Source organism: Hypanus sabinus, chromosome X1 (genome assembly GCF_030144855.1).
Source record: "Hypanus sabinus isolate sHypSab1 chromosome X1, sHypSab1.hap1, whole genome shotgun sequence".
In the NCBI taxonomy this organism is placed as follows: Eukaryota; Metazoa; Chordata; class Chondrichthyes; order Myliobatiformes; family Dasyatidae; genus Hypanus; species Hypanus sabinus.
This window is the reverse complement of record NC_082738.1, coordinates 8602610-8616724: the sequence shown is the minus strand read 5'-3', so window position 1 is coordinate 8616724 and position 14115 is coordinate 8602610. Positions and strand designations below refer to the sequence as shown.

General features: G+C 42.2%; 1 protein-coding gene across 4 annotated transcripts in view; it reads right to left on the bottom strand.

Moving 5' to 3' along the window:
- The window catches only part of mrc2 (mannose receptor, C type 2), a 230419-nt gene that overhangs the window by 158199 nt on the left and 58105 nt on the right, over nt 1-14115 (bottom strand). For all 4 annotated transcript variants that reach the window (XM_059955742.1, XM_059955739.1, XM_059955740.1 and 1 more), the window contains exon 2: nt 4326-4697. In XM_059955742.1, coding sequence (XP_059811725.1) covers nt 4326-4697 — 372 coding nt within the window. The remainder of the gene's footprint in view (nt 1-4325; nt 4698-14115) is intronic.

Here is a 14115-nt window from a genome sequence, read left to right as displayed (position 1 = left end):
AGATGCAACTGTGGCTGACAAAGGAAGTCAAAACCAACATAAAAGCAAAAGAGAGGGCATGTAGTAAAGCAAGAAATAGTGAGGAGCTTTTTAAAACCAAGAGAAGGCAACTGAAAAAGCCATAAAGAGGGAAAAGATTAAACATACAGGTAGGCGAGCCAGTAATATCAAAGAGAATAGCATAAGTTTTTTCAGGTATATAGAAGAGTACAAGAAAGGCCAGGGTAAATATTGGACTGGGGGAAAATGATGCTGGACAAGGAAATGGTGGACAAACTAAATATGTATTTTACATCAGTCTTCACTGTGGAAGACACTAACAGTATGCTGGATAATTGAGAGTGTCAGGGGGCAGAAGTGAGTGCAGATGCCATTCCTAGGGAGAAGGTGCTGAGGAAGCTGAAAGGTCTGAAGGTGGATAAGTCACCTGGACCTGATGGACTACACCCCAGGGTTTTGAAAGAGGTGGCTGGGAAGATTGTGGAGGCATTGGTAATGATCTTTCAAGAATCACTAGATTCTGGCATGGTTCTGGAAAACTGGAAAGTTGCAAACATTATTCCACTCTTTAAGAAGGGAAGGAGGCAGAAGAAAGGAAATCATAGGCCAGTTGGCTTGACCTCAGTGGTTGGGAAGATATTAGAGTTGGATGTTAAGGATGTTCAGGGTACTGAGAGGCACATGATAAATAGGCCAAAGTCCGTGTGGTTTCCTTGAGGGAAAATCTTGCCAGACAAATCTTTTGGAACTCTTTGAAGAAATAAGAGGCAGGATAGACGAAGGAGAATCAGTGGATGCTGTGTACTTGGATTTTCAGAAGGCCTTGGACAAGGTGCCGCACATGAGGCTGTCGCATGGCAGAGGCAGCAGTCCAGAGATTACTAACCTGGAGGTCTTGCTTCTCAGCTTCCCAACTCCCTAAATTCTCTCTTCAAGACATCCTCTTTTTTCTTACCTTTGTCATCGATGCCAATATGTACCAAGGCAGCTCGCTGCTTACCCTCCACCTTTAGAATGCTGTAGACCCAATCTAAGATTACCTTGACCCTAGCACCTAGGAAACAACATACCATCTGGGTGTCCCTTACATGTCCACAGAATCTCATGATTGCTCCTCTAACAATGGAATCTCCTATCACTACTGCACTCCTATTCTTCCCCACTTCCTCCTTCCTTTCTGGGCCTCAGTGCTAGAGACCCGGTCACTGCCGCTCCCCTCAACAGTATTCAAAACAACATACTTAGTATTGAAGGGAACGGCTACAGGGTTGGTCTGCATTGGCTGCCCATTTCCTTTCCTTCTCCTGACAGACACCCAAGTACCTGCCTTCTGCAACCTAGGGATGACTACCTCGCTGTGGCTCCTATCTTTCATCTCCTCAGTTTCCCATATGAGCTGAAGGTCATTGAGCTGCAACTCCAGTTCCTTAACGCGTTCTCTGAGATGCTGCAGCTCAGTGCACCTGGTGCACTCCCAGGATTACCACATCTCACACAAAGAACACAAGACAGCCCCAGGAGCCATTCTCACCACACTAACTGATGAAAAATGCAGAAAAAGAAACTTACCAGAAACTTATCTCACACAAGCCTTTCCACTCTAACAATGGATGCTCCACGTGTCCCTACCTTATTTTGTTTTCCCTTGCTAACAAATCTGTGCTGCCGGAAAATGCCTAAAGCTCATGAATGCTCCTTTTTAAGTTTTAACTTCCCCTCTCCCTACTGCACTTGATCACTGTTATTGTGATATTTTCAGTACCTTCTACTAAATGCTGATACAAAGTAATTACCTCGAATTGCTGCTGTTTCTCTTCCCCTAGCTCACCCTCTAAGGGACCAACATTTTCTTCAGAATCAGGTTTATTATCACTGGGATATGTCATGAATTTTGTTTCTTTGTAGCAGCAGTACATTGTGAGACATAAAAACAACTACTCAAATAAATAAATAGTACAAAATTGGAATAACAAGATGGTGTTCATGGACCGTTAAGAGAGTTGATTGTGGAGGGGAAGAAGTTGTTCCTAAAATGTTGAGTGTGGGTCTTCAGGCTCCTGAACCTCTTCCCTCATAAAATGAGAAAACACTCTCGACATTTCTATATGCACTTGTACAATCATTTGCCTATCTGGTTATATATTCACACACATAAAACATATTATTTTCAAGTTTCCTCATCTTTATAATTGTTCCCATCCTTCTTATGATCAGCTCAAGAGGTCAATATATTAAATTTAAAACAAAACTCTTAAAAATATTCAGGCTGGAGACATTAATTAGGTTAATAATTAGGTAGCATTTGGTGGAAATGCTTTTCACAGTCCCTCTACAAGCTAATGCTTAGAAGAAGATCATGAAATAAAATTTACATCATTCTAAATTCCTGAAAGTCAGATAAATAGAAGGAATTCATTCAAAAATAATGTGTCCTGAACATTTCACCTGCAAGGTGTTGATCTTTTAATGCAACACATACAAAATACCTGAGGAACTCAGCAGGCCTGGCAGGACTGCCGAAGGGTTTTAGCCTGAAAAGTCGACTGTACTCTTTTCCACAGATGCTGCCTGGCCTGCTGGGTTCCTCCAGCATTTTGTGTGTGTTGCTTGGATTTCCAGCATCTGCAGGTTTTCTCGTTTTTGATCTTCTAATAACCTTCTTATTGAAAAACTAAAGCTTAGCCATTAGAAATGGTTTCTGCACTCAAGCACTTCAAGGTTCATAGAAGCACACAATAGCTACAGCAAACAGACCACTTGGCCCATCAACTTCATACCAGCTCTATACAATAGCAATCCAACTCTCCTATCCTCTTCCATCATCCTTTCCTTTCAGGTATTTATTTCACTTTCTGTTGAATGCTATAGTTGATACTGCCTCCTCCACCATCTAATCTCTCACTATCAAAAAGTGTTTTCCTCAATATTAGTTCTATTGTCAATTACCCCACTCTGTCCTTCCCAGTTTCTGACCTTTCTGACGATGGGAACAGTTTCCTCTATCTAGTTTTTTCCCCTCTACCTTGTTTGATTTCAAATACATCAATGAGATCTTAAAATCTCTTCTATTGCAAGAACAATTTCTTAGTCTATCTGCATAACTAAAGCTCCTCATCTCCAGAATCACTTTGGTAAATCTCTTCTGCACCCTTTCTGAAGCCCTCTTATCTTTCCTAAAATGCGGCAGCCAGAACTGAACACAGTACTGCAGGTGTGACCAGGACAATGTTTTTTTAATAAAGATTCATCAGGATTTCTTCACTTTTACCCTCTGTGCCGTTTGTATAAATAAAGCCCAGGGACCTGTTTGCATTTTAACCACTTCTCAATTTCCTCTGTTACTTGCAACATACTGGGTACCTACATCCATTTCCGATTTGAGTCTGGAATTTTGCCTTCTATTTTTTATTGCCACTTTTCTCTCTTCTTGCCAAATTGCTCAGTATTAAATTTCATCTGCCACCTATCTGCTCATTCTACAAACCTTCTTACATCTATATGAAGTTCATTACTTTCTTCCTAGAGCTGTGGAAGCTACTACACTCAATAAATTCAAAACAGAGATAGACATTTTCCTGGATAAAAATGGCATTAGGGGATACGGTGAGCGAGCAGGTAAGTGGACATGAGGCTAGGTTTAGATCAGCCATGTGATCTCCTGGGCCAGTTTTCGATAGCTTGGATGGGCCGAAGAGGAATTTTCCAGATTTTTTCTCCTCAATTGGCAAATTGTTTTTTTTTTCCCTGGGTGATCACATGGGTTTGGGCGGGACAAATAATAAAATAAAATGGGCGGCATGGTGCCCTGTTGGTTGGCACTGTTGCCTTGTGGGATTCGGTGATAACTAGAGTTAAGATTGGATCAGCCATGATCTTGTTGAATGGCGGAGCAGGCTTGAGGGGCCGATTGGCCTACTCCTGCTCCTATCTCTTATGTTCTTATGTTCCTCGCTGTTAATTATGGCCCCAAGATCTGCTTATTGTGCAAGTTTAGAAACAGTGCTCTCTTTGCCCAAGTCCAAATTTCTTCTTTTAAGGAAAATAGTGGGGAAAGACTGCCTTCCACTTTGAAAAACAGCCCTTCATCAATCAGCTTAGCCAATTTTCCATTCTAGCTAGCGCAGTCCCTTTCATTCCATGGCCTTCATGCCCAGTAAATTCACCCTCTCATCAGGGATCCCATTATCATCCAGGGAAAGGGAAACTAGAAGACCGACAAATCTTGTCAGTGTAAGGGAGATGGATTAACAAATTGTCTCAAAGTCAGAATTCAAATCCAGACACTAAATCACTAGTGTTGCACTAAGGAGGATTTTAGACCTTACCATGATATGGTCGAGAGCACAGGTCCTCATCAGTATTGTATACCCTCCACAGGGCATCAGAGCCTGTGGCAGCGGCTTCAGGCTGCAGATTCAGGATGCTGTTGAGCTGATTGCCTAGACTGTCACAATGCCATCGCATCTGGGCAGACTCCAGGTCACACTCCGTCATCCCCAGGATAGGCGCAGTTCCGTTCTTCCTCTGAATGCTCAGACACCGCCCGGATTCCAAGTTGAAGAGGCGCAGCCTGGACACCCACTTCCACTGCTGGCTTCTGGAGCTCTCGTTGCAGGCCAGGGTCAGCCCTACACTGGATCCTCGGTTCTCCAGGCAACTTCTTGCTCTCTCACTGTACATCAAAAACACACTGGTATCTGCCAATCAGAAATATGATGTTAAAATTAAACGCAGAGCCCAAGTGAGGAAACAACATTCAGCTAAAATCACCCAGACTGCAACAGTGCAAAACTGTGGGAAGCAAACCTCAAACGCATTAGCTTAAACTCCATGCTCAGCTTTGAGTCCAAACATTAAAGTAAAAATATAAAGTAAAGGCAAAATATAAGTACTTTACCCACACGCATCTATTTCTCAGAAGTAGACTGACATTGGATTATCCCAGCTGTTAAAGCTTCAAGCTGTGGAATTCATTTCCCTTTGAAACTTTTGGACTGTTTATTACTGTAACTACATACAAAATAAACTATTGTTGTAGTTGCCAATAGTCAGCTTGCAAGGCAACAGCACATTGAACAGGATAGTGTCTACAGTTCAAAGTAATTATCAAAGTACATACAGTATATGTCTCCATATATTACTCTGAGATTCATTTTCTTGCAGGCAATCACAGTAAGTCCAAATAGAATCAATGAAAGAATGCACCTACAGTACGGACAACAAACAATGTGCAAGAAAAACCTACAAGCTGTGCAAATATAAAAAGGAAGAAAATAATAATAATAAATAAGCAATGAATATCAAGAAAATTAGAATAGACCCTGGAAGTGGGTCCATTGGGAACAGTTCAGTGATGAGGCAAGTGAAGTTGAGTGCAGTTATCTCCTCTGGATAACTTCTGAAGTTAACATTACACACAACGTCAGTAAGACGAAAGAGCTGATTGTGGACTTCAGGAAGGGTAGGATGAGGGAACACATACCAATCGTCATAGAGGGATCAGAAGTGGGGAGAGTGAGCAGCTTCAAGTTCCTGGGTGTCAATATCTCTGATCTAACCTGGTCCCAACATATCGATGCAGTTATAAAGAAGACAAGACAACAGCTATACTTCATTAGGAGTTTGACGAGATTGGTTTGTCAACTAAAACATTCGAAAACTTCTACAGATGTGCTATGGAGAGCATTCTGTCAGGCTGCATCGCCATCTGGTATGGCAATCGATTTATTTATTTATTTATTTCTATATTATTGTGTGTTGCATTGTAGTGCTGCCGCAAAGTTAACAAATTTCACAACCTATGCCGGTGATAATAATCTGATTCTCATTTCGGTTCAAGAGCCTGATGGATGAGGAGTAGTAACTGTTCCTGAACCTGATGGTGTGAGTCCTGAGGCTCCTGTACCACCTTCCTGTTGGCAGCAATGGAAAGAAGTGTCAGGGAGAGACAGAGCACAGAGCGTGAGATCCAGTGACATAGCGCAGTGGTGGACTATGTTGGTTTGCTTTTCCTGGAGAGGAGGCTGAGGGATGATGTGATATACGAAATTATGAGGGATTATACAGGATAGAGAGTAAGAAACTTCTAAGACAAGAGAGAATTAGTTTAAGGTGAGAGGCAGGTCAGTCCAGGAATATTTTCCACACGGTTCTTGGAATCTGGAAGGTGCTGCCTGAGGAAGTGGTGGAGATAGACAGCATCTAGATAAGCAAACTACAGAGCAAATGAGACTCATACAGTGGTCAGCATAGACACGACAGGGTGAATGGCCCGTTTAATGTCATTACTCTATGACACAGAAAGGGGAATAGGCATAGCAGATATCTGCAGGTAGCTCAGAACCTCTCTGGTTGCATCCTCACCACTATTCTCTCCAAAAATGCACGAGTGCGCGGCCACGCAGGAACTGAAATGCTCCCACACATAGAGCCTTTGTTGCAGCACAGCTGGAATTTTCTCTAATAGAACGTTAATAGAAAGTGCCACACAGTTTTCAGGCTGTGTGAAAGTTTCCTGTTCAGTACAGTGGTAGGTCCGTGCAGCTGTTAAAAAAAACTTAGAGGGAATGTTGATGCTCACTGAGGCTTAGCACATAAAAAATGGAACAATGGTCAGGTGCGTTATTTTATTCCTCCCATGTAGTCTAAATTAATTCTCCATTGGAGTAGAGGGAGTGTTGCACTGTTGGAAATGTTATCGATTTGAACTACTGAACTAAGATTCTATCTATTCTTTCTGGTAGATTTAAGAGATTCCATGATACTTTTACTAAGTATGGGACTTCTCCCAAGTTCTGGCCAATATTTATCTTCCACATGATGTCATTCCCCACAGTTGCTTCACGGATTGGACCTGCAGGTTTTAATGAACCAAGTGTGCAGTTTTGGTAACCTACCTACCTACAGGAAAGATGTAAGTAAGGTTGAAAGAGTACAGAGAAAATTTACAAGGACATTGTCAGGACTGGAGGGCCTGTGTAATAAGGAAAGATTGAACAAGTTAGAATTTTATTCCTTGGAATGTAGAAGATTGAACGGAGATTCGATAGAGCTATCAAAATTATGAAGGGTATAGTTAGGGTAAATGCAAGCAGGCTTTTTCCAGAGGTTGGGTGGGACCACAACTAGAGGTCATGGGTTAAAGGTGAAAGCTAAAATGTTTTATGGGAACATGAGGGGAAACTTCTTCATTCAGAGGGTCGTGACCGTGTGAAATGAGCTGACAGCACAAGTGATGCATGTGAACTCGATTTCAATGTTTAAAGGAAGTTTGGATAGGTACACGGATGGCAGGGATATGAAGGGCTATGGTTTGGTATGGACTAGATGGGCTGAAGGGCCTGCTCTGCTGTACTTTTCTATAACTCTGTGACAAGTGTAGCAAACAGCTCAGCCAGAGGAGAAGACTATGCACCTTTCCAAGGCATGTTTGATGTTGACAAATCTCACATCCTGTGTTTGTTTCTGCCATGCACCCACTAATTTGTAGGCAATTTCTTGATGCTTCCCTTGCATTGCAAGAGACTGCAGTCTCCTGGTGCTGCCAATTGTATAGGATATGCTCACAGAAACTACAAACATGACCTTCCACCCCCAACCCCATACTGCTGCTACTGGGCCAGCTCGCATGACAAGACTTCATGGCATCCCAGTTCCTGCAACCTCTGATAGGCAAACTCAATCTTTGATACTTGATTAGATGAATTTTGATGCCATTTTACAACCTCCAATGCAGCTCCATCCAATTAAAGCATGGCTTCCTATATCATGTACTCTACAATTGCTCTGAAATAAGTGAGTGGCCCGTTTAATCAGTTAACTCAAGAATGTGGTGATTAGATTGGTTGAAAATCTACTAAAGTCTCTAGATCTAAATTTAAACAAGGCAGTTTAAAGAGTTCGGCACAGCCTAGATGGGCCGAAAGGCCTGATTCTGTGCTGCAATTTTCTATGACTCTATAACTTATTTAGTGGTATTCAATGCATGGAGTGCTTATAAAAAGTATTCAACCCCCCTTGAAAATTTTCATGTTTTATTGTTTAACAACATTGAATCAGGGTGGATTTAATTTGGCTTTTATGACAATGATCACCAGAAAAAGACTCTTTCATGTTAAAGTGAAAACAGATATCCACAAAGTGATCTAAATTAATTACAAATGAAAAACACAAGATAATTGATTACATAAGTATTCACCCCCTTCAAGTCAGTATTTAGTAGATGCACTTTTGCCAGCAATTACAGTCTTGAGTCTGTGTGGATAGGTCTCCATCAGCTTTACACATCTGGACACTGCAATTTTTCCCCATTCTGCTTTATAAAATTGCTCAAGCTCTGTCAGATTGCATGGGGATTTTGAGTGAACAACTCTTTTCAAGTCCAGCCACAAATTCTCAATTGAATTGAGGCCTGGACTCTGACTTGACCACTCCTGGACATTAACTTCAATGTTTTTAAGCAATTCCAGTGTAGCTTGGGGCCATTGTCTTGCTGAAAAACAAATCTCTCAAGTCGCAGTTCTCTTGCAGACTGCATCAGGTTTTCCTCCGGGATTTCCCTGAATTTTGTTGCATTCGTTTTCCCCTCTACCTTCACAAGCCTTCCAGGGCCTGCTGCAGTGAAGCATCCCCACAGCATGATGCAGCCACCACCATGCTTCATGGTAGGGATGATGAATTTTTAATGCTGTGCGGTAATTGGCTTATGCCAGACATAGTGTTTAGTCTGATGACCAAAAAGCTTAATTTTGGTTTCATCAGACCATAGAACCTTCTTCCAGTTGACTTCAGTCTCCCACATGACTTTTGGCAAACTCCAGCCAAGATTTCATGAGGTTTTTTTTATAACAGTGGCTTTCTCTTTGCCACTCTCCCATAAAGCTGTGACTGGTGAAGCACCTGGGTAACAGTTGTTCTCGGTACAGTCTCTCCCATCTCAGCCACTGAAGCTTGTAACTCCTCCAGAGTTGTCAAGGGTCTGTTGATGGCCTCCCTCACTAGTCCCCTTCTTGCATGGTCTCTCAGTTTTTGAGGATGGCCTGCTCGAGGCAGATTTACAGCTGTGCCATATTCTTTCAATTTCTTGATGATTGACTTAACTGTACTCCAAGGGATATTCATTGGCTTAGAAATTTTCTTGTATCCATTTCCTGACTCGTGCTTTTCAACAACATTTTTACAGAGTTGCTTGGAGTGTTCTTTTGTCTTTGTTGTGTAGTTTACTGACGACTGACTCATCAGCAGTTGGACCTTCCAGATACAGGTGTATTTTTACAATCAATTGAAACACCGTGACTGCACACGTCTCCAAAAACAATCTCCATTTAACCAATTATGTGACTTTGAAAACCAATTGGCTGCACCAGTTATGATTTGATGTGTCATATTAAAGTAATTATGCAATCAATTATTTTGTGTTTTATACTTGTAATTAATTTAGATCACTTCGTAGAGATCTGTTTTCACTTTGACATGAAAGAGTCTTTTCTGTTGATCAGTGTCAAAAAAACTAAATTAAGTTCACTGTGATTCAATGTTGCAAAACAAACATGAACATTTCCAAGGGGTGGGGGTGATAAAAAAGGATCAGCCATGATTGAATGGCGGAGCAGACTTGATGGGTCAGACGGCCTAGTTCTGCTCCTGTGTCTTATGTGGTTATGGAATACTTTTTATAGGCACTGTATATGTAACACCAGGTTTATACTGTACTTAACACCTTTTTTACTTCCATGTACATAATCAGTCTCACACATTTGTGGTTGCTGCCTCCTAATTTGGCTCCAAGTACAAATTTTCCCAATATGCAGATTTTTGTAAACAAGTAATGGAGAAGCAAATGATTCTAACTCTGGCCTCTAAGCCACTCCAGCATGGCTCAGCACTTCATGCCCACCCCAACATGGTGCCTCCGAGAAGTATTTGCTTCTTTCTAATCCTCTGCCAATTCTCATCTACTCCAAAGTTTTGCCATAAGTTTTAAATAGCCAGCTATGAAGAAAATTGGGTGTGTTAATGCACCATGTCAGGTCTATTTGACCAAGTCAAATGGGATTCTATTAGCTGGGAAAAGCAATTCTAAAACAGCAAAACATCCCATTGGACGAAACCTCAAAAAGGCAATCTGTATTTTGTGAAGCCTGAGTTCCTGATTTGCTTTAATTGGCCAGTGGTGCTTCACTTGAGTTTTTGTGGTCTAGAAGCTTATACCTGAAATTATTCACACTGGGAATTCTAATGTTTTTACTTACTACTAGATTCTTCCAATAACTGTTGCAGGGCAGGCACAAACAGATGCTACTGAGAAGTTTGTGGAGATTCGGCATGGCGTCTGAAACCCTGACAAACTTCTATAGACGTGAAGTGGAGAGTATACCAACTGGCTGCATCACAGCATGGTAAGCAAACACCAATACCCTTGAATGGAAAATCCTACAAAAAGTAATGGATATGGCCCAGTCCATCACAGGTAAAGACCTCCCCACCATTGAGCACATCAACATGAAGCACTGTCACAGGAAAACAGTATTCATCATCAGGGATCCCCACACCTCTCTTCTCGCTGCTATGTAAGGGGAGTATGAGTTTAGTGATCCCAGTGCAACACCTCACCATCCAGCCCATGCTCTCATCTCACTGCTGCCATCAGGAAGAAGGTACAGGAGCCTCAGGACTCGCACCACCAGGTTCAGGTATAGTTATTACCCCTCAATCATCAGGGTCCTGAACCAGAGGGGATAACTTCACTCAACTTTTTATGTTATATGTCAATGATTTGGATGACAGAATTGATGGCTTTGAACTGTGAAAATGCTGGAAGTAATCAGCAGATCAGACTACAACTGCTGGAAGAGAAACAAGTCAGTCTAAAGGCCCTTCAACCAAGGCTCTGACGTGAGGTCTTTGATCTGAAATATTACTTCTCTATCTTGTCAGATGCAGCCTAACCTGTTGAGTAATTCTCATATTTGCTGGTTTTAGATTTCCAACATCTGCTGTTTTTTTTTGATTTCAGGGACTAAAATTTGATTTTAGTGAGTAAGTTGCGGTAAAATCTGATGCTTTCTTCACAAACATCTAATTGGCTGACATGGTGAGGTGCAGTCAGAGAGAAAGATGAAATGGCATTTAGTAGGTAAAGATATTTCAGGACAAAGTCAAGGACAGCTGGAGTTAAATGGATGACACGGATTGTCTGGAGATGATGGATCAGACTGTATTGTCCTTGGGACAATGACATAGGCTGAAGCAGAACACTCAACCTCTCCACATCCAGTGAGGTCGAGCCCCACCCGCTCTCTACCTGACCTCCTATCTGTCTGAGACTCCAACCAATCTCAGTTGTGAGTGAAGTCACTAACCAAGCAGACACAGCTCTCTGAGGCGGGAATTCCAGACGCTCATTGTCCTCAGAATAAAGAAAGTTCTCCTCACATCAGTCCTGAATGCATGATCTTATTTTAATAATGACACATGAAGTGGCCATTTCATTCCATATGGCCCATGTTGGCTCATAGAGGAGCACTCCTATTAGTCCCATCCCCTCCTCTTGTATCTCTGTATACCTGCAAATCTTTCTCTCACGCACATAAACACACACCAACTCTGCTTTGATTCTATTTGCCTTTATTCTACACTAAAGGATAATTGATGCAAGCATCTTTGTCCAGAGACTATTGTGCTGAGATCTAAGCTCTCCGGCCTGAAGAAACAGCCTCTTGACATCCACAATGTCAATTCTGCTCAGAATATCAATAGACAATAGACAATAGGTGCAGAAATAGACCATTCAGCCCTTCGAGCCTGCACCGCCATTCTGAGATCATGGCTGATCATCTACTATCAATACCTGGTCCCTGCCTTGTCCCCATATCTCTTGATTCCCTTATCCATAAGATATCTATCTAGCTCCTTCTTGAAAGCATCCAGGGAATTGGCCTCCACTACCTTCCGAGGCAGTGCATTCCAGACCCCCACAACCCTCTGGGAGAAGAAGTTCTTCCTTAACTCTGTCCTAAATGACCTACCCCTTATTCTCAAACCATGCCCTCTGGTACTGGACTCTCCCAGCATCTGGAACATATTTCCTGCCTCTATCTTGTCCAATCCCTTAATAATCTTATATGTTGCAATCAGATCCCCTCTCAATCTCCTTAATTCCAGCGTGTACAAGCCCAGTCTCTCTAACCTCTCTGCGTAAGACAGTCAGGACATCCCAGGAATTAACCTCATGAATCTATGCTGCACTTCCTCTACAGCCAGGATGTCCTTCCTTAAACCTGGAGACCAAAACTGTACACAATACTCCAGGTGTGGTCTCACCAGGGCTCTGTACAAATGCAAAAGAATTTCTTTGCTCTTGTACTCAATTCCCTTTGTAATAAAGGCCAACATTCCATTAGCCTTCTTCACTGCCTGCTGCACTTGCTCATTCACCTTCAGTGACTGATGACCAAGTACTCCTAGATCTCTTTGTATTTCTCCCTTATCTAACTTTACACCGTTCAGATAATAATCTGCCTTCCTGTTCTTACTCCCAAAGTGGATAACCTCACACTTATTCACATTAAACATCATCTGCCAAGTATCTGCCCACTCACCCAGCCTATTCAAGTCACCCTGAATTCTCCTAACATCCTCATCACATGTCACACTGCCACCCAGCTTAGTATCATCAGCAAATTTGCTGATGTTATTTTCAATGCCTTCATCCAAATCGTTGATGTAAATTGTAAACAGCTGTGGTCCCAATACCAAGCCCGGTGGCACCCCACTAGTCACCACCTGCCATTCCGAGAAACACCCATTCACCGCTACCCTTTGCTTTCTATCTGCCAACCAGTTTTCTATCCATGTCAATGTCTTCCCCCCGATGCCCTGAGCTTTGATTTTACCCACCAATCTCCTATGTGGGACCTTATCAAATGCCTTCTGAAAATCGAGGTACACTACATCCACTGGATCTCCCCCATCTAACTTCCTGGTTACATCCTCGAAAAACTCCAACAGATTAGTCAAGCATGATTTACCCTTGGTAAATCCATGCTGGCTTGGCCCAATCCTATCACTGCTATCTAGATATGCCACTATTTCATCTTTAATAATGGACTCCAGCATCTTCCCCACCACCGATGTCAGGCTGACAGATCAATAGTTCTCTGTTTTCTCCCTCCCTCCTTTCTTAAAAAGTGGGATAACATTAGCCATTCTCCAATCCTCAGGAACTGATCCTGAATCTAAGGAACATTGGAAAATGATTACCAATGCATCCGCAATTTCCAGGGCCACCTCCTTTAGTACCCTAGGATGCAGACCATCTGGACCTGGGGATTTGTCAGCCTTCCGTCCCATCAGTCTTCTCATCACCGTTTCCTTCCGAATGTCAATCTGTTTCATTTCCTCTGCTACCTATGTCCTTGGCCCATCCATATATCTGGGAGATTGCTTGTGTCTTCCCTAGTAAAAACAGATCTAAAGTACTCATTAAATTCTTCTGTCATTTCTCTGTTTCTCGTAACAATTTCACCCAATTCATTCTTCAAGGGCCCAACATTGTTCTTAACTACCTTCTTTCTCTTCACATACCTAAAAAAGCTTTTGCTAGCTTCCTTTATATTCCTGGCTAGCTTGCGTTCGTACCTCATTTCTTCTCCCCGTATTGCCTTTTTAGTTAAGTTCTGTTGTTCCTTAAAAACTTCCCAATCGTCTGTCCTCCCACTCACCTTAGCTCTGTCATACTTCCTTTTTTTTTAATGCTATGCAATCTCTGACTTCCTTTGTCAACCACTGTGGCCCCTTTCCCCCCTTTGAATCCTTCCTTCTCTGGGGTATGAACTGATTTTGCACCTTGTGCTTTATTCCCAAGAATACCTGCCATTGCTGTTCCACTGTCTTTTCTGCTAGAATATCCATCCAGTCAACTTTGGCCAGCTACTCCCTCATGGCTCCATAGTCTCCTTTGTTCAACTGCAACACTGACACTTCCGAGCTGCCCTCATCCTTCTCAAATTGCAGATAAAAACTTATATTATGATCACTACCTCCTAATGGCTCCTTTACTGCAAGATTGCTTATCAAATCCTGTTCATTACATAACACTAAATCCAGAATAGTCTT